The following is a 24,455-nucleotide window of genomic DNA, read 5'->3' on the forward strand; positions in this document are numbered from 1 at the left end:
CGCTTTCCAGTAAATACAAGTCTCATTAAATACTCATTTTGGTATTTTCTTTTTGCTTTGATATGTTGAATGTAAATTAATTATAACTAATGTTTTTCTTCATAGTCAATATAGATGATTTGTTTGTTTACCAGTTTATCTCTAAAATAAAATAGTAATAGTACTTACTTATAATAGCAGCACGTTTTTTTTTCAATCAAATTATTTAGGGAATGGCATTACTAAGCTATCAATATTATTGGGGAACAATTTAAATGTCTATTTTATAAAATAAATGTGCATTTCAAAATTTTTTTGTACATCAAAAAAAAATTGTGTGCATTTCTTAATGACGGATACAGATTGCATTAGAAACTTTGCTTTGATTATTGAAAAAAGTATTTGCTACTTAAAAAGCGGATGAAATGTGTATTAAAATGACAGATGAACTGTATCGGCAACGTTGCGAATACCAAAATACGTACCGACAACGATCAGCGCTTCTCTCTACTGGATTCCTTCTTTGGCTTGCGATCTTCGATACCCACGACATTGGCTTTGACCCTACGACCTGACATCATCATTCATATTCATACGTAATATGTAAACAAAAGTAAACACTTTTGACAGTTGACAGTTGTCAATAGCGGAAGACTGCAACGTTGCCACTTTTTATATCTATTCTAATGCTAAGACTCATTTTTTTTAATGATCGTTTCATATTTTTTAATGGTCGCTTTATAATGCACAAATATTTTATTCGATGCACAATACGAGACTATTTAATGCACCGAAAATAATGCAAATTTTTAATGCACAAACATTTTTTTTAAGATACAAAGTATTTTTCTCAATGTACATACAGTTAAATCGCACCCAATATATTGTAGGAATTCAAACGAAATACGTATGTATATGTAAGTCATTTTGAAATAATTTGGATAATGGTATAATAACTTCTCAAGTATTCATATACATACATATATGAACATAGTATTTATTCAGATGGATCGTTTTGGTTTTTGGGTTATGAATACACAAAATTTAAATGCTCGTTAACTATTATATTATATTTTTATTAATGATTTATTAAATAAAATTTGATGCATACATATCAATAACAAATAAATAATGAAATATATATTATGTGAACAAAACGGTTATTAAAGCAAATAATATATAAATATTATAATACATATATATGTACACAACATTATTTTATAATTATGATTTGTTACGTAAACTTTGAAACGTGATCAATGCTTATTCGTATTTATTAAAATCCTCCTCAAATTGTGTAATTACATTGAAAATATAAACATGTCTAAGAATTGCTGCATTTGAAAACTGTTTTTATTACATTTATATAATATTCAGTGAATTTTAAAATTTATTTATGACAATCTTAATTTAATTATAAATAATTCACTATTATTTCCCTATACAACATTTCATTAGCCAATTTCACACTTAGATTTTTTTGGTGTTGCAAACAAAAGATGTAATCAAAAGGTGACTGAAATATATGCTACAACTAAAATCTTTCATATTATTTTATTTGTGTATTAATAATAGTGAATTCTAACACAGTGCAATCTAAATTTTCTTTATAAGAATTTTTTTTTCATTTTATTAATTATTTATTACATATATATGTCTCATTTATAATACATAAAATATTTTTCTCAATCTACAATTATTAAACATTGATTGGCACAGTTATTTTAAAAATTTGACATGCACATTTATGTAAATGAATGTTAACAAGTGTGTTGATGAATTTTAGAGAGATTCTTTCCAAATAAAAAAATAAAGCTGTGATAATAAATTTAACAATTTAGAATGAATTTGCAGCGATGGATAAACGTTGGCACGGGGGCCGGATCCGGCCCGCGGATTTCATAATCCGGCTCGCGAACCCGAATTTTAATATTAAAAATCAAATCAATTCGCGAAAAGCGATGATTGCGTATTTTTTCGACGTTGAAATTATCCGAGCTGTCAATTAAAAAAAAATAACTTGACATCTTCAGCTGACAAGCAAAAGAAAAAAATTAACGCTTTCATTACTTTGAGTAAAATGTTTAACCTATACCAAATAATGGGTCGATCGTTTCGAGCGGCACACTCTAAATAGGGGGACGATTTGGGATTGAGGGGTGGGGTTCTTAAAATGCGTTATTCGATACATTTAAGTATAGTGGTTTTGGGTGAATTGTTGAATAAATAAAATGGAGTTGTTGTTGGTGTCCGCTGTCGTTTCGTCCCGTGGGTAGAGATGAGAGGTTTCAGGTTGTTGGCAGCACGGGGTGAGATGTTGGGGGTAGCAGGGCTGGTCTGTTGTTTGAGGGGGGTGTGGTGGTCTGGGATGGTCTTTAGACCTGTGCTACAGATCGTCGCCTGCGGCCAGGGCCTGAAGCGTAGTTGGCAGAGGCCAAGCCCATCAGGTGCTTGGCGGTGAGGGAACCAGAATAGCCTCGGCTAAGACCCAAATCCATTCCGCGTTTGGGGCTGCAAAATCATACAAAGCATATATTAAATATGAGGGGTAAATGTAGTCAACCGTCCGTTTATGAAGGCCCACCCCCACTCCACGGAAAAGATGCGCACAACAAGATCATGTACTGGCCGCTGCTTTTGCGCACCTACTACGAGGAATGGGGGTAAGCCTTCGAGCATCGATGGAATGATGTGTAACAATAAATGACCTTTTACATTATTTAATGCTGAAAAGTAATTTAAATGCAATTTTTTTTAGGTACTGTGAGGTACTGCAATAAAGGATTATGCATCATGAATATAAAGTAAAATTCAAATCTATATAAATATGATGAATGTCTGTCTGTCTTTGTATCTCGAATAGGGCCGGGCCGCACCGTGCAACTTTGTCGGCCGCCTTGTTGCGCGACACGAAAAAATGTATGGAAATGTGTGCGACAAGCAAATTGACGAGTGTGGCATGTCCCATCTACCTGCATGCATTGGTCTGGTCGTCCTCAACCAAGTTGTTCGCGAGTTGAGCGGTGCGGCCCGGCCCTAAGCCACTCAACCGATTATGATGTAATTTCAGGATTTGTTGTATGCATGTCCAGGAAGATTACTACAGTGATTAACCAATTATATTTTGCATTATATTAACTTAAAACACACATTTTTAACTGGACGCTTGGCGTCCAGCACAGTGACTAGCGGATTTTTTTTAACACAGTAAGGCAAGTGTTATTTGAAAAAATAGGTACATTTAAAGTGAATATCTAAGAAAAATCTAATTAATACCATGTAAAAAAAAGTTTTTAAAAACAAACCTATTTTTTAGTTTTGTATATAATGTTAAGATATATAAATTATTATTTTGAATAAAAATACCAATAATTTTATTTTACTACCGCCATCTATGTATAAAACTAAAGACTGCATAAACGTCACCTAGATTTAAAATTTACAAGCTTCAAACGCGTCTTAAACGATATTTTATCTCTATCATAATGGCGTAAGATTCATTTACTTATATTGATGACCAAAATGAGCAATATGGCAAAGTATGAAAACGATCGGATAAGAGGCAAGTGAAACGTAAAGGAGGTTTGTAAAAAAATGGAGAGGTTCTACTATTGATTACCTCTAATTCCCATCCAAAGATGAATCTTTCAAAAATCTACAATTTTACATATGTCAATTAATTAATTAATATCCTCCACAATTGGATTGCAGTAGTTTCTTTCATTGTAATGAACCCAATTTTACTATTTCAATATCAGAAAAGAGATAAATTGAATGTGAAATTATATTTGTGATTTTTTCATAAAAAACAGCATGGAGTCTCTTGAGGAGGGCTTTTTTTTAATACCTTCCGTAGATTTTAGAAAGAAAGATGAGCAAGTATGCTTAAAGTGTACTCAATTTCATATACATATAACCTTTAAAATATAGAAAAAAATTATCTCAGACGATTATTTTACCTGTACAAACGTTATTGCCCAGTTGTTTTTCAAAATTACATATATAGAATTCAATATACATAAATCAATGCTTCAAATTTCTCATTTCCGGCAATGAGAGATGTGCTTACTGCGAGATAAATCTGTTACAACGCAACAGTGAAGTTGATAAGGCTTTTGCAAATTGCATAATTTCCTTATTCCCGCAAGTAAATTGGCCATCGAATGCACATGACAGTGATAAAATTAAAAAAAAGAAAAATTCTTTTGAAAATATACCATTTTGATACAAAAATTGAACTTTCGACGAATAAAATCAGGAATAGATATAAAATAAAATAAACTCAACGACTGTTGAGCCGTTTGATAATGGAAAACGATGTTGGAATAAAGCCTAGTGATATTGCAAGTGCTCGTTGTGGATTTTTATGATGAAATTCTCACGTATCATGGTTTCAAGTCTGTACAGGAGGTACAAATACATAAATTCATCCTCAGTTTCATTGTATTGTTTAAGATTTATCTTAAGGTTGGAGTAAATATAGCTTGTATGTTCATACATATGTATATAGACGTATATGTTACATAAATGATACTCAAATAAAAACGAACGTACATAGAAAGAAATATGAAACATGTGCATTCAAAGTAAAGTAGTTGGGAATGATTGGCTGTTTTTAGCACTTTTCAACATTGTGATTTCAGATTTTTTTGATCAAAAAATGTTCGTCATCGCTGTTATAAATCTTCGGTGATTCTTCAAAGCTTTAATTGACTGAAAAATAATATATATTAAATATAAGAGAGGTTACGATTTGGATTTTGTATTAGGGATTCTCACTGCATACATTTACATAAGTTCGTTTTGCTTTTAATTATATAATAGTCTAGTGGTTAGCATATAATTCTCTGAAAAAAGTGGTCACGAATTCAAATCCCACTGTTTTCTGCTGGCCAGACCTTGAATTTGTGGCTCCAGGTCAATCGTTTCCTATCAGAATCTGCCAATTTATCTGATTTTCATTGAAACAGTTCCAAAAAATTGACAAATTTACCGATTTTCTGGCAAATCTCGAGTTTTCAACAATCTAGAATTTCGTTGAATTGTATAAAATGCTACAAATTTACAAGTTTGACGATAGATGTCTCTGTGGATGTTAATTGATTTAATGTACTTACTTTGTAAAATACTAATAATATAAAATGTTCAATGTTTCTGGCCAAGAGGGCGCATTTTGGTTTACCTGTTAGGTCTTCCTGGTATAAATTAAAAAAAAGGTAAAAGATTTAATATTGGGTTAGGATCCTAGCTTCTTAATCAAGTTGCTTCAAAGATCGTCTTGTTTCATTAGACAGTACATACTTCAATTATTGTCCTTTATTTCTTATCCATGTATGTATGTATGTATGTATGTAGGTCTTGAACATCGAAGAAATATATCTTCTGATACTACATATATTATACAAAACCACTCTTCTACGTACTGGTACTGCTTCAAGAATTCTTTCGTAACCTTCGAACATTGAAAGAATGTGCCCCATCCAGCTTAATTGAGATATATCAATAAAAAGTTTGGGGTTTCATCCTATCTTGTAAGCTGTACCTAGAATCTTTATATAAAACTTTAGTTTCACATCCAGTAATATTTTCCATAGGTCAAAACAACCTTGTAAATCACATTCAGGTGCTCATTTTGAGTTCTGATTAGCCTTCCACTTTAAAACAATGAAGCTAAATTCTAATCCAGTTCATAAGAAACTCAAAGCTTACCATGCATAATGCATGATTTATCAATTGCCTTGATTATTTGTCCCAACTATGTTTGACTGCTATATGACTCATTCTCTCAAACACCTAATTATCAAGTTATGTGAAATGTAAATAAGATTACGCCTTACTTTAATTTAAGATTTGTGTTATTTTTAGACTTAAATGTGCTTTAAAAATTTACTGACAGGAATTATATAGGTTATGAAATATTCCGCAATATGATATATAAGTTTATTAAATTATTCACATTTTATTTCCAGATTGGAACTGAAACAACTTCAAAGAGTTTGTTTATTTATAATACTCTAGTTAGAGTGTACATGTAGTGAGAATTTGTTTGAACGAACTAGTGCGCGCACGGACATATTTATTTATTTATAACTTAATCCCTTTTTGCCGTCCATGAAATATATATACACTCTAATGGCAGACAAACAGTCAATTTTTCATAAGTCATACCTACATGTGCCTATGTATTGTATATTATATAATAATACCCTCTCATTTGAAAGGAATCCTTTGCATTTTATGATATTTGTATACGACAAATATAACCCGAATGTTTAAATTTAGATTTTATTTTAAAACAGTAAAGTACGATACTAACATGTTGTCTCGTGCTCTGATGATGGATTGTCCTATTCTGGCGAGAATTTCGTAGACAGCTTCTGGGTCTGGTTCAGATTCCACATCAGAGTAATAATTCGGTTGGCTGCAAACATACAAAACATTAAACACATTTTCACGCTTGAAATCATACGAAAGCAACCCTCAAGATTTAACTATGCATACAACAATATATGTATATAAACAAATCCTTATTTGAAGTTTTTAATTATCGTTTTATACGCGTTTTTATTTTATGCACCCAAGACATTTATTCGACAAGGAAACAAGTCTCGGCCGAGTTATACTATAATAAATATCAATTAAACCGTATACTTTACTGCTACATGCCTTTACAAGTCTCGTAACTAACATTTCAGAGTAAAAAATAAAAATAAAATACAAAAAGTGTACCGGGGGAGGAAAAAAAAGCAAACGTAATGCACGACTACAAGCTTTTCCCATTCTCTCGACATCGGCGTATAAAAACGTGTATAGTTTTTCCACATAGAACGGTGAATAGAGTATCTAGAATTTGATGAGCAAACATGAGAAAAGCTTAATTGCCACATAAGAACGCTTCTCAAACGTTTTACACATTTCCCGTCGTAAATTTCCTTATCTGCGTCACACATTCGTTGTTTGTTTCGGGCACATAATCTACACAACATAAATTGTTTTATTAAAAATTAAATTAATTTATGATGTGTCGCACTTATGGGACTCTCTGTTTAATATATGAATATACAAACATTGCTAAATTGTGATGCAAATACATTCCGATGTCGGGAAAATTAGGTTAGCAAGACGCTCCTGTTAATTAAAGGTAAGAAATTGTTGCGGTTGTATATATAGACACATATAATCGGGGATTAAACTTAAAATAACACACGTGGAAGTTTTAAATTGGGGTAAAGAGACATCGAAGGTGTGTTTTATCGAAGATTTTATCATTTAATAAAGCTCGCACGATGATAAGTTGTAAGCATGGCACAATATTGAAAACTGTCTGGTGTATTCAGTTCGTGAAAAGCGCTCTCTGGGCAATTTTAAAAACTTTCACCGAGGAAATTCTAATAACGTAGTTATTTCTGATATTATGTGGTACTGAATATTATTATAAAACGGAAAACAAATTTTCAATTGACAGTCATGCTTCGTAGTGGACGATGTTAATCAAAAATTCATAATAATTAAATATCGTATGAACAGATGTTGATTCGGAAAGTATTTTAATTTAAAGTAAACATGTATACAGTTTTTAAACTTCAAATTCGTCATTTTACAAATCAAATTCGTCATTTTACAAATCAAATTTGTCGTTTTACAAATCAAATTCGTCGTTTTTCAAATCAAATTCGTCATGTTGCAAATCAAATTAAACAATTGGATGTACATACTTTTTTAATATTCATTTTATTATACATACATAGAGAACTTTATAGAGTATATTATGTATTGTAGAGAAAAAGAGAATATTTAATACAATATATATGTATATATGTATATTATATATTTTTTTCGCTAGGAACTTGCTGGCAGATCCTCAATATTCTCTATAACGTTATCTATGTTTAATAAAATGAATTGCTTAATTTGATTTGCAACATGACGAATTTGATTTGTAAAATGACGAATTTGATTTGTAAACTGACGAATTTGATTTGTAAACTGACGAATTTGATTTGTAAACTGACGAATTTGATTTGTAAAATTACGAATTTGAAGTTTAAAAACTATATGATGGGCAAGTAGATATTCATAGAAAATATTATTGAAATTAATATTTATTTTATATCGAAATTTTCTGTCAACAAATTGGACATATATGTATATAATATTTTATATAACATATCGTCTATAAAAATCGTTATTTATTGCAGATAGTTTGGATAATTCTATTATCTATTTATTTACGAATAAATATATACACATACATATTATATTCACATATAATATTTTAACATGAAAAGGAGAAATTTTTCATATAATAAAGCCATTTTTCTTTATCTCAATTCATTTTTAAATTATACCTATTTAATACTACGCAATGAACACATATTAATTAAATACTATTAATTAATAATTTGTTAATTAAATAAATAATGTGAATAAATTTTTTTCATTATGTAATTAATATTCACCTTGTTCGGCTTTTTTTCTTTATAATTGTGACACGAAGTAAAATAAATATTGATATGATTTCAATAATACGAGAAAACAGATTTTATCTTAACATACGAATAATTCTAAATTTACGTGAGTATATATTTTGCAACGCATTGATGATTGAATAAAATCATTAATATATACATATAAAAAAATCCTGTTTATTGTATCATATAATAATTTTATCAATTAATTTTAATCAAAATAAACCACTCAAGGTAAAATATTAATATTTTAGTTAATTCTATTATATTAGATAATTCAATGTAATTTTTTTATCCATATAAAGGTATTACGCCACGGGCAAAATATTTTTATATATTTATATTCGAATTTTGTATCAAAAAGCTACATATTATAAAGAAAACCTTCTATTTTTATTTACATTATATAAAAATTTTGTATGAAAGAGCATTAAAATTTTCAATGCATTGATGCTTGAATAAAAACATAAATATTTATTCTATAACCATGTTATCAATTAATTTAAATCCAAATAAACCTCTAAAGATTTGTCTCCAATGAAGGTAAAATACTTATATTTTCGTTATATTGTATCTATTAGATTAGATTTTCCATTGTAATTTTTTTTTATCCACAAAAGGTCCTTACGCCACGGGCAAAATATTTGTCTTAATTGAGTTTTCTGTATCAATTCTGCAATATAAATCAAATACAAATACAAATCAAAAAACTACATTTTATTAAGAAAACCTTCTAATATTTTACATAATATAAAAAATCTGTATGAAAGAACATTATAAATTGTAGTGAATTTTTTTATTTAACAATTTGCACACCAAAACTCAAATCGTCTTATGGATTGTACCAAACAATGCAATCTCCAAATCAGAAATTTCAAATATTCCGAATATTTGCCCGGAAAATTCCACATTTTCCACGATATCATTCCGCCCGTTGATCGAACTCCAGCCGTATATGAAAACGCACAATTTTCCAGCTTCATCTCAGGAATATTAACTGACATTTAACAGCGTACGTCAACGCGGTTGATTTATTCAAATCGGATAAATTATAACTGAAACATTAGGCAAATTCCGGAATGTTAGAACCATTAGATTGTCGCAACACATATATTTCAATGTCGCTAACGCTAATTTAAATTCTACGCACCGAAGGAACTCGACGCTAATCAACGTGTCAAAATTCAGCCGATTAATAATACCATTAATTCTATCGGTTTAATCAGCGATTCCCAAATGGGAATAGGCGAGGAGTCACATAATGCAGGAACAATATGCAAATTTAAGTATTATGTTACCGTCAAATATATAATCAAATGAAAGGAAAGTGCTTTAATAAATAACATCTCTAACATAATATAATAATTTGAATTTAAAACATTGAATTCATTTGTTGTGAATTCAATATTACAAACATTGAAACCATACATTTTCAACAGTTTTTTTAACTCATAATTTGCCCCAGGGTGTTGTTCTTATTCCCTTTGCTTTATAATAGCCCATAAATATTCGATAGGTTGTAAGTCGGGACTATTGTCTGGTCATTTTAGTGATGAATATCTACTTTCTCTTTGTATTTTGTATGCGATTTCTCTGCATGTTACTGTATATTGATATATATTGTCACATTCATTCAATATATACATTCATTCAATATATATATCGAAGAAAGGAACGGCAACAAAATTAAGATTTCAGGTGTACAGCCCTCTTAATGTTTATTCAATTTTAAAACCTAATCGAGGAAGCGCCGAACAGAGGCCGTCATTCACAATCGAATTTAATGTTATCATATAATATCAAATAAAACAAAAAATTTGATAAAGTTATTTGTTCTTTATGTTCAAATGCCAATTTCTAATACTTACTAGATTCCTTTGTCTCACTTCCGTTTTGTTAATTTTATAAATTTATATTTGAACTTAAATAAATTTCGTGGTACAATTTTTGGAAATGGGTCGCCAAGTTAATAAAGGTTAGGGACTACTGGATTAAAAAAAAATGTGTGTTTACCTGTTGAGGGGTGCTGGTTGAGCTTCACAGACCAATGTGAAGAAAGTAGCGATGAGAAGGGCGGCCGGCAACAATACGTGTCCGTTGATTTGCATTTTTGGTTTGTTGTTTTCGTCTGAAAGCAATAATTGAGAATATGCGATTAGATCTCTATTTTACGGGACCTTGATTCTGGATAGTGTGGGGAATTTCGACGATAAACATACGCTGGGGAATCCGGGATTCGTTATCTTTTAATTACTGCTCGACGCAAAGTTTGTGTGCTCACGTTTCGTTCAATCACAACACTGTTGTCTTTATCGATTTATTATGTATATTATTATTAGTGAAATGTTTAGTCTGTTAGTATTTTCAGTTTCGTCGGATGATGTATGATAGCACTTGTGTCAAATATTTGTTGTATCGATTTGAAGATTGAGTGTTTTTTGACGTGTAACGAAATATGTCTCATTTCGGTTGTTCGTCGGTTTGTTTGAGAGCTTTTGATTGATTGACTTTTTTAATAACGATAGAAGTGTGTGCAGTAGAAATTTATAGAATAATATCCGATTATATGTATATTTGTAATTTTTCAATGAGCACTTTGTGAATAATAAATATACTAATTAAAAACACTGTATCTGTATATTAATTAATTAAAAACCAAAAATATATTAATATATTTATTAATTAATATATTAATTAAAAACAACAAAATATCATGTTTTCTGCTTACCGGAGTGAAGACTAATCAATCTTTACTAATTTTGAACCACTTTATTAGAATATGATAATGATTTTTGTTGGCTTTCTCTCATTTAAGAGATATGGGTGTTTAAAAAATGGTGAAATGTTTACAGATTTTTAGTTTTTCAGTCGTTAATATAAAATCTAGTATTGTTGTGCCAAAAGTGAGTATTGGAATCAATAGTCGGATGTTTTTTCTATTGATTATGATTTTTATTACTTTAAAATGCGTATGATTAATTATCTAGTGAATTTTAAAAGTCAACGATATATTTTTTTTCCGTAATACTGTGAGCTAATTTCGCTAATTTTTCACTTTACCACATACATACATATAAGGGTTGGTTTGTATTCTCAAACATTTTATTGTACCTGAACGTGCTGATTCGAGCGGTAAATGATTTTAGTTTACAAATATGAATAGGTTCTAGGTTGGATTTTCATCATTCGTAAGTGACATTGTGCGAACGTGAGCGACTGAGATGGAGTGATGTGCTCTCTATTATTTATTTTGCTTTTGACATATTTATGCATACGGCGCATTCTTTAACTCAATTTAAAATCATTTACCGCTCAAATTAGTGCGTTTAGATAATAAAAAGAAATATTGAAATAAAAAACCGATTTTTATAAACGTGCCTAAGTGACAAATTAGCAAAAAAAGCTCATTACAGAAAAAAAGTGTGAGAAAAAGTATATTTTTGGCTTTTGAAATTCACTAAATAATTAATTACAAGTATTTTTAAGTAATGAAAAATTATAATCAATAGAAAAAATATCTGACTATTGATTTCAATACTGACTTTTGGCATTTGGAATTAAATGTAGACCGCAAAAGCCAAAAATTTGTAAAAATTGTCAATTTTTAAACTAGAGACAGTCAACAAAAATCATTGTCATATTTGAATTTATCGGGCCAAACTTAGTAACAATTGATAATTTTCCGCTATGGTAACTTTTTTTGTTGTTCAGTGTATTGACGCATTCTGTAGATACATATGTACATATGTATGTGCACTATATGTAATTAGCACATTAATTGAACGAACATTCAATACATTTTAATTTATTTAAATGCTTAAATATTATCTATAACGTATTTCAAAAGAGTTTTAATTAACAAACAATTTAAATTGATAATGTGTCATACTATATATTATATTTAGCCGACAGTATGGCTTAATGGTAGCGTGTATGTTTAGCACCAAGTGATCAGTGGGTTCGATCCGCCATACTGCTGGTTAGATTCGGAGGTATTTTTGACTCGGAAATCGATCGTTTCTTATCAGAGTTTGCCAATTTTATCGGATCAGTGTTGAAACGGTTCCTCAAAATTGGCAAACAATCATATCTTCTGTATTTATTGTGTGTATAATTTGTAAAAATTATGTACAAAATCTAAATCCATAGATGTCTCAATGGATTGATTCTGTAATTAATTAATTAATTAATTGTTATTTCGAGTTCTTAAGCTTCTGGAAATGCAGTGATTTATGTAATAATAAAAAATGCTGCGTTGTTTGTAATTAATGTTCAGGAAGGCGCATTGGGGTCTTCCTATCAAGCCTATAAGCCTGTCATATTCAAATATGACAATGATTTTTGTTGACTGTCTCTAGTTTAAAAATTGACAATTTTTACAAATTTTTGGCTTTTGCTCATATATATATATATTAATAATAATAATAATAATAAATAAATATATTTTTTTAATGATATCGTACAATAGTGAAAAGTTTCAGTCAAATTAGGCGTGAAAGCGCGGAAATTCGATTTCGTCAAATTTGATTGACGTCACATCCGGATTTGGATCATCCCTTCCCGTGGCCAATTACCCTACCTACATACTTTTCACGATCTATCCATTCCAATTATCGGAACAAATAACAATTCGTATATAAAATAGCACTAATATATACATAGGAACATATTATGTAATCCTTTTCAACATCTACGTTGAACGTTCATAAGATCGGGATGAATTCGCGGGATTAGAAACTCTGTACTATATGTCATTAATCAACTGTACATACATACATATGTATGTGTACAATGTGTGCAGTCGACTGTTTGTTTTATACCGAGTGCTCAGCTGATGACATTGCACATAAGAAAGTGCAGCTTAGTGCAGCGTACATACATATGTAGTAAACTATATGTATGTCGTTTTATAGTTTGAATTACGAGTTGTACAATTTGTATGAACGGTATAGTGTTTCGAAACGTCATTTGAGATCCAATTTTCCACCAACTTGCTTCGCTTGTGCACAGGGAGATTTGAGAGCCAACATCCCTTGACACATTGTTAGTCACTTCACAAACAAGTGCCTCTATTTCTTTTCTTACGACTTTATGTCACTGTGATATTTCTGAAGTCTGGCATACGATTTTCTTTAATATTTGTATATTTTGATTACACTGAACAACAAAAAAATATTACGAGAGCGGAGACTAATCAATCTTTACTAAGATTGATCCACTGATAATGACTTTTGTTGGTTCGTGATCGTTTAAGAGATATGCGCGTTTAAAAAAATGCGCGATTTTTACAGTTTTTTGGTTTTTGCGGTCTTTAACTCGAAATCTAGCATTGCTGTGCCCAAGCTGAGTATTGTAATCAATAGTCAGACATTTTTTCTATTGATTGTGATTTTTTATTGTTTTAAAATACGTACAATTAATTGTCTAGCAAATTTTAAAAGTCAAAAATATAAATTTTTCTTTGTGCTATTTTGCGTTTATTTGGCCAGTTTTTTTATGTCACAACGTTTATAAGAAATGGTTTTCTATCTCAATATTTTTTTTTATCTAAACGCACCAACTCGAGCGGTAGTTGCGTTATATATGTATAAATAGAGATTATAGTAACTTTTTATTGTAGATTTTCATAGCAAGCAAACAATTAAATATTGATTATTATGTAAAGTATATCTCGGGTGAATGAAAGTTGGAAAACTCCTTTAAAAGGACTCGAACCCTTTCCAAAATACATCAACAGTCTAATTGAGGATAGTATTTTAATATTGAATATATATGTAGGTAGTTGTAGATTTTCATAGCAAGCAAACAATTAAATATTGATTTTTATGTAAAGTATATCTCGGGTGAATGAAAGTTGGAAAACTCCTTTAAAAGGACTCAAACCCTTTCCAAAATACATCAACAGTCTAATTGAGGATAGTGTTTCAAATTTTGAGTACTGCAGACATACATTTTCATATAGATATGCATTATAATTGGGCGTGGTTTTGCCCAATGGAACTAATCCACATGGTATTTTATATACGTAGATTGTAAGTGCTGTTGAACTTATATACATAATATGAAGAAATGTTAACATATATAATCGATTTTCTATGTGTAATATACCAAGTATGTATTGTATGAATAACGAGCTCGCTGTCTGGATAAATATGTTAGTAAACATGCAAAAAATTATAATTAAAAAGTCCAATTCTAGAAACGGCACTAATTGTGAAATTCCATTGCTGATAAAATGCTGAAAATTTCGCGGTAGATTTAACTACAGATATTAATTATATTACGAGGAAATTTCGACTAATTAGTGAGAATAAACAACGGTACTTATAATACAATTCATGGAAGTGCGTGTTTTAAAACGACAAAATTACATATTTGGGACGAAAAGTAGAGTGTAAGTCCAATTTACAGTTCCAAAAACACTATTTCTATATGACTTAATTCACAAATTGTAATCACTTATTTCAATTCATCAAGAATCTGAGAAAAGCAGAATAAACCAATTATAGGCCACCTTTTGATAAATATTTTATTTCGTATAGTATTTATTGAAATGCATAAAAGTGGATTTATGCCACTTTCAATTATAGCCGCTCATTTAATTCCTTTCAAAGAAACATTACCAATTACATATTCATGCGACATAATATATTGTGTTAACATTTCATTATTTATATTTTGATTATTTTATGGATTGAATATCAAAGCACGTTGTGCTTTCTTTATTTATTTTTTTCTTAACCCGTAAAAACCTTTTTAGTCCTCAGGCTATGTGCGATATCCCGACCATATTGCGTGCACAGATTATTCAATAGCAATTCTGAGTAAAATATTAACGGAAAATAAGGCATTCTTTCCGAAATTTTCCATCTCGCCTACATTTTTTATATTATTTATATGGGAAATTGATTATACTCTAGAAGACTTTAAAATTACAAAACATTCTTGATGATTTTCACAATATTTTTTAATGTATGTGTAGTATTAGATTAGTTTCGCCGTTTTGTATGTAAGTAACAATATTATTATTGAATTAAATATGATCGATGCTATAATATGCGTTGAATTGCGAAAAATATCGCCTACGCAAGTGGGGACAAACGAAAATTGATTTAAATTTAATTCAATAAGTGTTTGCGTATAATACGTTTGTTTTTTTTTTACCGAAGAGATATTTGCATTTTCAAATTATTATATTTGAAATCGAGTCCCATTAGGTCGTCGTATCGAGACGAATTTAATTCTTAACAATGACTTCGTCAAATCCGAAAAGGTCTTCTCTATGATCTGCTCGACAAAGGAAGATTTTCTTTGAATTATTTACGCGACATTAATTCGTTTCCTACAGTTCTCCCAGAGCAGTTGTAAAAGGGGGCAACGTTTTTTTTCATCGAATCGAATCGTAAGATATGAAATTGAAAATATTCAGCAGGTCAGTTCTATTCTTTTTAAATATTGATATTTCATTGAAGTATTTCGTAATAACGTAAAACTACATGTAAAAATATCATGTACATTTTTCACCCAACTTTAACGCAATACTTTAAACTGACTGTAAATCTAGGCAAATCGATGATTTTCAGAAATCATCATCATACAGCCAGTAGTATGGCTCGGTGATTGCGTTTATGTTTAGCACCGAGTGATTAACGGGTTATATCCCGTGCTAATCTTTAATACTGCTGATCAGATTGGGTATTTGTCACTCCAAGTCGATCGTTTCTTATCAGAGTTTGCCAATTTATCTGATTTCATCGTTGAAACGGTTCCTACATCAAATTTACATAAATCATCCTATCTGCTATGTCACAAATATCTGAATTTGATTTATGTACAATATGTAAAAGTTTATGTACAAGTCTAAATCCATAGATGCCTGTATGGATTAATTAATTGTTAATGTTGTGTTCTTCAGCCTCTTGAAATACTGTGATTTATGGTATAAAAATGCTGCAATGATTTTAATTAATTGTCTAGGAAGGCGCATTGTGGTCTAACTGTTAGGCCTTTCTTGTATATATATATATATATATATATATATATATATATATATATATATATATATATATATATATATATATATATATATATATATATATATATGTAAAATAAAATATAAGGAATTTTAAACAACACTATGAAAATATATTTTTTTTAACAGCAAAGAGCTTTCTTACATCTTCAAAGCTTGACCAAATGGATTTAAATTATAATCGTAATCAGAGTTTGCCAATTCATCTGATTTCATCGCTGAACCGGTTCCTACATCAAATTGGCAAAAATCATCCTATCTGCTATGTCACAAATAGATATCTGAATTTGATTTATGTACAATATGTAAAAACTAATGTACAAGTCTAAATCCACAGATGTATCTATGGATTAAATCACTAATTATTTATTTCTTGTTCTTCATCCGATCGAAATACAGCGATTTATGGTATAAAAATGCTGCAATGATTGTAATTAATTATCTAGGAAGGCGCATTGGGATCTACCTGTTAGGTTTTTCTGATATATATGGTATATATTTCAAAGATATAACTATTTGAGAAATAACTTCAGATTGATTTTAAAGACCAATTGCTAATATGCACCCTTACAAATCGAAATTTTACGATAGTTTGAAGTCAAAAGGTACATACATGTGTTCCTATGTAGTATGTATGTAGATAAGAGCTCTATGTATGCTTGCAATAAATTCGAACATGTTTGGAATCAATGAGGGTGTGAAAAATGCCAGACAGGGTAAATAGCCTGTGGTCTATTTAGACTTAGGTCAACCATGTCACGTACAAGCAAATGTTTGCACTTAGATTTTATTGTTTTTGCACGAAGCATGTGTGCACAATCGACAGGATCGACCCACAAGGATGAGATTATAGTATTATATAATACATCCACGTGTGTCTTATGTACAATGCACGTACGTAAGATGTGTGCGAATATTCGCATAAACCGCAGAATTACCGGAACAGATAGGAAATTTACGTCCGTTCCAGATGCAAAGCCGGGATCGTAATTTGCCGTTGTAAAATTGGCAAAGTGGTGGAATTTCCATTTATCTTGTTGGAAGTGATCTATCAAATGTTGCAACTTGGTTTAAAGTCGACCTGCACGTATACATACATATATACATATCAACAACTTGTTGATGCTTAATTTATATGTATAGCTATAATATGTATATATGTAGTTGCGTTGTGAAATTTATTAAATATTATAATGAATTAATTTTGTCAGAGTGATTTAGAGATGTTTTTGCGAAAAGTTTGACACGTCTGAGTTGAAGTTATAAGCGGAATCATTCCGAGATGTAATATCTTTTAATGTGTCGTCGTTAGTTTGATGGATGCTTCTTTATGTCCAATTATTTAAGATGGTTCGGTGGGTTTTTAAATTATATCAGGTTGTATTATATAGGATATATATCGATGAATTTAAATTTGTCGAAAAGAATATCTGGGGTGTGCCGTTTCAAATTTGTGAATATTCGTCAGACTCGATTTTTCGAACTAAGCGGAAAATTGAGCATGGTAGATAATTCCGAATAGACAGATATATTAGTTTTAAATGCTATGTATGTATGTGTATATACAGCAAAATTAAATGGACTAAAATTGGTATTTGGTATACGTATGTGTGTTTATATTTGTTCTTCCGTTTTCAGCTTTTAAATTGGAATTTTGAGTTTGGTCGGATTATCCGGAGTAGGATAATCGAGATTATTATACATGTATATAATATAATATAATTCGCAAGCAGATTTTAGTAGTGGGTATTTTAGGATAAATGACGATTTTTCCTTTAACTTTTTATATAATATTTCCAATATAAAGCTTTGACGTGTATTTTTGAAATTGAAATTGAAATTATGACTCCTTTTAAAAATTCCTTATGTTTATGTAAAGTTATCAATATGAGATGATGTACATATACCATTTTTATTTTGATTCAAATTAATTTTAATTATAGTCAAACGAAAAATGTATCGCATTCACCCCCCCCCCTCCCCCCTTACTCGACCCGCGATGATCAATTACATTTTGTTTCAGTTTCGCATTGCATTTTGGTCAAGAATACAATATTCTTCATGCGTATAGCGGTCAGTAAAATTTGACTTTTTTTTTTGTTAGTGAGTTTTTTTTTGTATTTTTAAAATATTTAAATATAAAATACGTAAGTTGTTGATATTTTTAATTTATTTATGGAGTACGTATATATGAATGTAATTTATGTATTATATATTATTGGAAATTTATATGTTTTCGATGGTAAAAGTAATTATCTACGTCATGATATGGATAGCAAAACTTACAGTAATATATTATAATATAATTAAAGACCTTGCGTTGAATTATATTCTAATAATATTATATAGTTAAATAAGAAATTATTAAAAAAATAAAGAAATAATTTTATGAATGCGATAGCATTCTCGGATCTCGCTCTACATCGGATCGAGTTTGCCATTTTTATTTTGATTCAAATTAATTTTAATTAACATATCTATAGAATAAATCAGAACAATATTAATAAGTACCTATGTATATATATATATATATATATATATATATATATATATATACATATATATATATATATATATATATATATATATATATATATATATATATATATAAACACGTATAATATATATATATATATATATATATATATATATTTTAAATAGCTTTTTGAGCCCTTTTTCCTATTATGCTGTACATTACATTTACTAAAAAAATTTAATTAAAATTGTAAAATAGAAAATGATCAGTAGATCAGAAGCTATTAAAATAGGTATAAAATGTATCGTGAACATAATTTAGTAATAATAAAAAGCATTTAAAAATCAAAAAAAAAAATAAACGTATGAACTCTTGATTGAATCTGCCGAATTAATCTGAAATGATATTCACCGGTCATTTAAAATTCAATACTTGAAACAACTCCAGACAAAACAAGTAAGAATCATATATAATATTATTAATACATTCAAAACGTCCAAATTAGAAGTGCATTTCCCACGAGACATGTATGTATAATCTTCACAACTAACAAAAGGAACACTCACGTACATGAGCTTAGTAAGTACTTAGAGTATAGCACAATAGTAATAATCGTACGAAATATCTCAGTGACAGTTTTACTAACGCTTTTCCCGTCGTGTTAATCTCGTTCCAGAGACGTTGAGACATTAATGCAAATCTCGAAAAGTAAGTTTTTCTCGTCTCGTTAACATGCGCATGCCCTGAGTCGAAAGTTGGCGAAAGCTTGTTCGTACTTTTGTATACGTTCGCTCGTAAGCTCGCACGACTTAATTGCTATATCCACCTGAAAAGTTGCACCTGTAAACATCCACACATATGTGTGTGTGTGTGTATGCTCCTTATAAGCAAATTTCACAGGTAAAACTGCGTGTCGAGGGTGGGCGATGGCCTCACCTTATATCCGCGTAACAGAATACTCTATTTATTTGAGCGTTGGTAAATAGCTTTTTGCCAAATCGAAAAAAGGGGTGGATCAAACTAGGCAAGCCTTTCTATTCGGAACAAAAAAAAATTTCGTTTGCTCATTGTTCGGTGTTGTATTATACTGTGTGTGTGCTCAGATGTACAGATGATATATGTAATATATAATAGCAGTACTACTTTGAAATAATATCCGAATTTATTGAAAATAAGTCGTTTTTTATGATAGCAGCATCTTCTGAGTTTTATATATTTAAAATATAAAACAATTCCGATTAATTTTCATGTCCTTTTCCATTTTAATTCATTTTCATATGCATATAATACATATATACATATGTACGTATACTATGATTTTTATTCTATTTATTTATTTTTCTAAACATAACAGTTTTCATTTCAAATAGTCTCATAAAATTTTCATAAGATTAAATACAAATAATTATTTTATAATGTTATATAATATATGTACTATGTATTTATATATAATTTATGTATATAAACATTGCCATTATTGCTTTATATTTCAATTTTTATTTGACATTACGAAAATTCAATAGACTGTATACCTTTCATTGATGTTTACTTCTTTTGAAAAATATGTTTTCGGTTGCAAATTAATTAATTGGCAAAATTTTCAAATTTCGTCTTTAGTATATTTTGACTTTAATGAAACGTTGTATGTTCATTTCATCTGAAAGTTGAATGGTATTGTAAAATTTTCAATATACGTTATGGTTAGGAACCATTTTATACGACAAACATGCATATAGGTATATGTTTGTATATATGTATATATACATATAATATATAAATATAAATTTAATGTAAATAAATTTAAATTTTATGTGTGCATATAAATTTAACGAAGTATTTCACAGAAATGTGCTTTTACATAGAGTGCTATTTTAAAATGGCGTAATAAAATGGGGATCATTTTATGAATATCGAACAACGGAAAACTATACTGAGCATACTTTTCATTCGTAAAATTCAAGAATAACTCTTTATTTTGCGGAATATCAAAGTGCATACTTTCGGATGAAAGAAATCGTTTTATTTAAATTTCTTTAATTGTTTCCAGAGGCAAAAGTTAAAGTACTAAATTACGCAAACGCCAAAGAGATTTTAAAAGTACGCGTAAAAGCCAACACCGTTGGGTAATGAAAGTCGGTTGAGTGGGATTTTTTATTAGTTGCAATTAAAGAAACGTTCTGATTTTACAATAATTATAAATGTTACATTTTTTTACAACGTCAATTAAGCTATTTTTTCTTCATCCATACTGAATATTCAAGACGGTATAATTCGTTCGCAACCTTTTGCGAATTATGTTTGTTTCATTCTCTAGTCTAGGAAAGTTTTGTTTTTACAACATATGTATATTTATACGGAAGCCGAAGATAAATTCCGCTAATTGTATTACTTCTCAGAACTCCTTAGAAGTTTGTGTGCAAATCTCGGACAGGATAGTGTTTGCACAAATCACAATTAGTCTCGCAAAAAGGATCTAACGGCTTAAACAGTGGCTGCATGTGATATAAGCCGAAGCGAATGGCTTTCGAAGGACTCAATTATTTTTTCGATAGCAGATTGGTGCGAAATAAAACGATATATCGCAAAGCATTCAGCGCAAAGGTTATATTATTATGTATGTACACACATTGTATGTATGTACAAACGATATAAAAGGGATATTTATTGTGCGACCGCAAGACGATGGTAAACAATTCCCTTCTGCGTATTAAAAGGCGTGTATAGTTCAGCTAAACCTTAACATTTGGGATGGCATCGATCTTTCCCAGCACTTATCCCTTTATAGAATAATATATAATATGTACTTTATAAGGGAATCGGGAGTTAGGCGGTCAGGGATAAAAATATGTCGATAAACTTTGTACACTTGATTATGTGCGCATAAAGATATGTATATTTAAATGTGAGGTTTGATATATGTATTATATCATTGAATGAAAGGTTTTTTCATATAAAGTATAATCTGTATTATCCATTCATGGAAAAAAAACGATTTTGACCGCTTAGTGGAAGCTTTTATCGTTAATCCTTTGTAGTCAAAGAAAAAGTTAGCGCACCATTCCCTCTTTCGACGTTTTAAGTCAACTTAAAATGCTTTTTAATTGAAATCTCTTCATATTTTAAAAGCGCATAGTTTTGCTAATGTTGTATAATCATTTCAATTTAAAAATTTGCAAGTAGAATAGTCTTTCGTATACATACATACATATGTATGTGTTTATGATAAGCTATATTTTTTTTTCTTTACAATATAACACATACCTGTATTGAAAAGTGTCAAAATGAATTTTAAATAGCATTTATTATACATTTTTAGAGTGCATGCATAATCATGATACAGTTTTCTTAATGATATTGAAAAAAATGTATCATAAAATGCGTGATAGCAAAAGTATTGAATTATGATTTTTTTACACAAATCATGTTATATGATGTGGGCGATGAGCTTTTGAAGACATTTAATGACAAATTTTTGCATGAAAAGAACCTTGGAAGTGAGTAACGTGGTATGCTTGGTTTAATGATGAAGGGCAAAAATCGATTGAGATATAAATTAATTTAATGAAGCCAGTTAAAACACTTAAATGGCTATAAGAATTGATAAAAAGTGCAAAATGAGCTCAAATGCTACTGAAAAAGTGTAAATGTTTGTCTTTAAGTTGATTGTTTTTCAGAAAAGAGGAAAATAGAAGCATGTTAAAAAGGCTTTCATCTAGTAATGGATAAAATAATGATTATTATATTAGCTTTAATGTATTTGCATACATATGTATAACATGTTTGGTTGTAATTTAGATGAGTTGACCTATAAAACTTAAAAAATGAAGAAAATGTATGATTGTTTTTCAGAAAAGAGGAATAGTTGCATGTTTGAAAGACTTTCTTCTAGCAGTGGATAAAATGATGATGATTATATTCGTTTTAATGTATCTATGCACATATGTACATATACATATATAGGAATATAAAAATTTCATTTCATTTCATTCGTAATTGAAAACCCTCGCTTAAATTTACTCACGCAATTTTCAATAGATCATTCAAAACAGTATTTCAAATGCATAATTCGTTCTCACATATGAGTGTATAATATTATGTGATGTATTAATTGTAGATCTCTAAGCGCTTCATAATCGCCGGACATTATCTGTCGTGTCGCTTTTGTCGAAGAGAAGCTTTTGGAAATCTGCTTAGCCGATCCAACGAACACTGTTAGCCTGTTCCTTATATTATATTATATGTATGTATATATGTACATATTTATATATCGTTTGTCCTTTCCTGCAGATTTGCAAAAACAATCTAGAGAGCTTAAATTCAACGGGGACGTAGTGAACAAATAGAACTTCCATCTGCAAAGCGCTACAACGAATAATAGTCAACGCGGAATGGATGTAAATGAACAATTTCGTTCTGATGCAACGGCAATGCACTTCGCAAGACGAATGCAATTACCCAGAAGCAATCTGTTTGAGTGCAATGAGAAAAAAAATCCAATCTTATTTTCAAATAATTTAAAACGAATTTCAAAATGTATATATTTTCATACATAGTGAGCGAAATCTTTGAATAGTTTAATAATAAAAAGCGCGCTGAAAACTTTGGGTCGCGATTCAATTTAACTTTGCACACTTTGTACTTCGGAAAAATATTCTATTTAGGAAAGGATTTTACTTTTTTTTTTAATTTTTGACGTTCAAAAGCGTTTTAGTTTCATACTAAGTCTTTTGACTGCTTAAATTTATTTTAAACGGATTAATATTCAAAATATAATACAATACGTACATCTGATCTCAATATATGCCGATTCATTATATAGGTTTTGCTGGAAAATATTGATTTTGCATATTTTTATATACCTCTTATACAGTTCACATGGTTTTCGTGTTAGTGGTGATTTTTTATATCTCTTATCCGATCGTTTTCATACTTTGCCATATTGCTCATTTTGGTCATACGTTAATGTATCGTCTGCCATTACGTTGGAGATAAAATATCGTATACAATGCGTATCAAATATCCACAATTTTGGGTACGGTGACGTCTAGCAAGCTAATATAATCTATCTTCAACGTTTTCGCCGTGATATGGCCATATCAGATTTTAATTGTTTAAACGCCTATAATTCACTCTATATTTTATAAAATTTGTTCCATAGGTTCTCGTTAACTCTAATATATAAATATTTATAGTTTTAACTCTCATATGTATATATAAATTTCAAATTTGGCGTCTAGCTTCATGTAATGTAATACACGATTTATATTGATTTTTGGCCAAATCTGTCAGATCTGACATTTCACTGCTAAAAGTATATCTCTTCACTGAGTTTTATCTGCGAGATAAGTATTCAATAAGAAGTTATGTTGTATCTAATTGTTAATATGATTTATTACTCTAATAATAAAAACAAATAAATAAGGTTTAAAAAAAAAAACGGTTTAATATTATTATTTTATTATGTATTTAATATTTTGAGTCTTGAATGCCTACAATATGT

General features: G+C 29.6%; 1 protein-coding gene across 1 annotated transcript in view; it reads right to left on the reverse strand.

Annotated features, from left to right (window-relative positions):
• Nucleotides 1-1,624: 1,624 nt before the first annotated feature.
• The window catches only part of Dh31 (diuretic hormone class 2), a 61,270-nt gene continuing 38,439 nt past the window's right edge, over nt 1,625-24,455 (reverse strand). Inside the window, exons 2-4 of the mRNA XM_077440324.1 lie at nt 10,461-10,575; nt 6,296-6,400; nt 1,625-2,490 (exon numbers count right to left, since the gene is read on the reverse strand). Coding sequence (XP_077296450.1) covers nt 2,355-2,490; nt 6,296-6,400; nt 10,461-10,555 — 336 coding nt within the window. The 5' untranslated portion in view covers nt 10,556-10,575 and the 3' untranslated portion in view covers nt 1,625-2,354. The remainder of the gene's footprint in view (nt 2,491-6,295; nt 6,401-10,460; nt 10,576-24,455) is intronic.

This window comes from Arctopsyche grandis, chromosome 10, assembly GCF_051622035.1.
Source record: "Arctopsyche grandis isolate Sample6627 chromosome 10, ASM5162203v2, whole genome shotgun sequence".
NCBI lineage: Eukaryota > Metazoa > Arthropoda > Insecta > Trichoptera > Hydropsychidae > Arctopsyche > Arctopsyche grandis.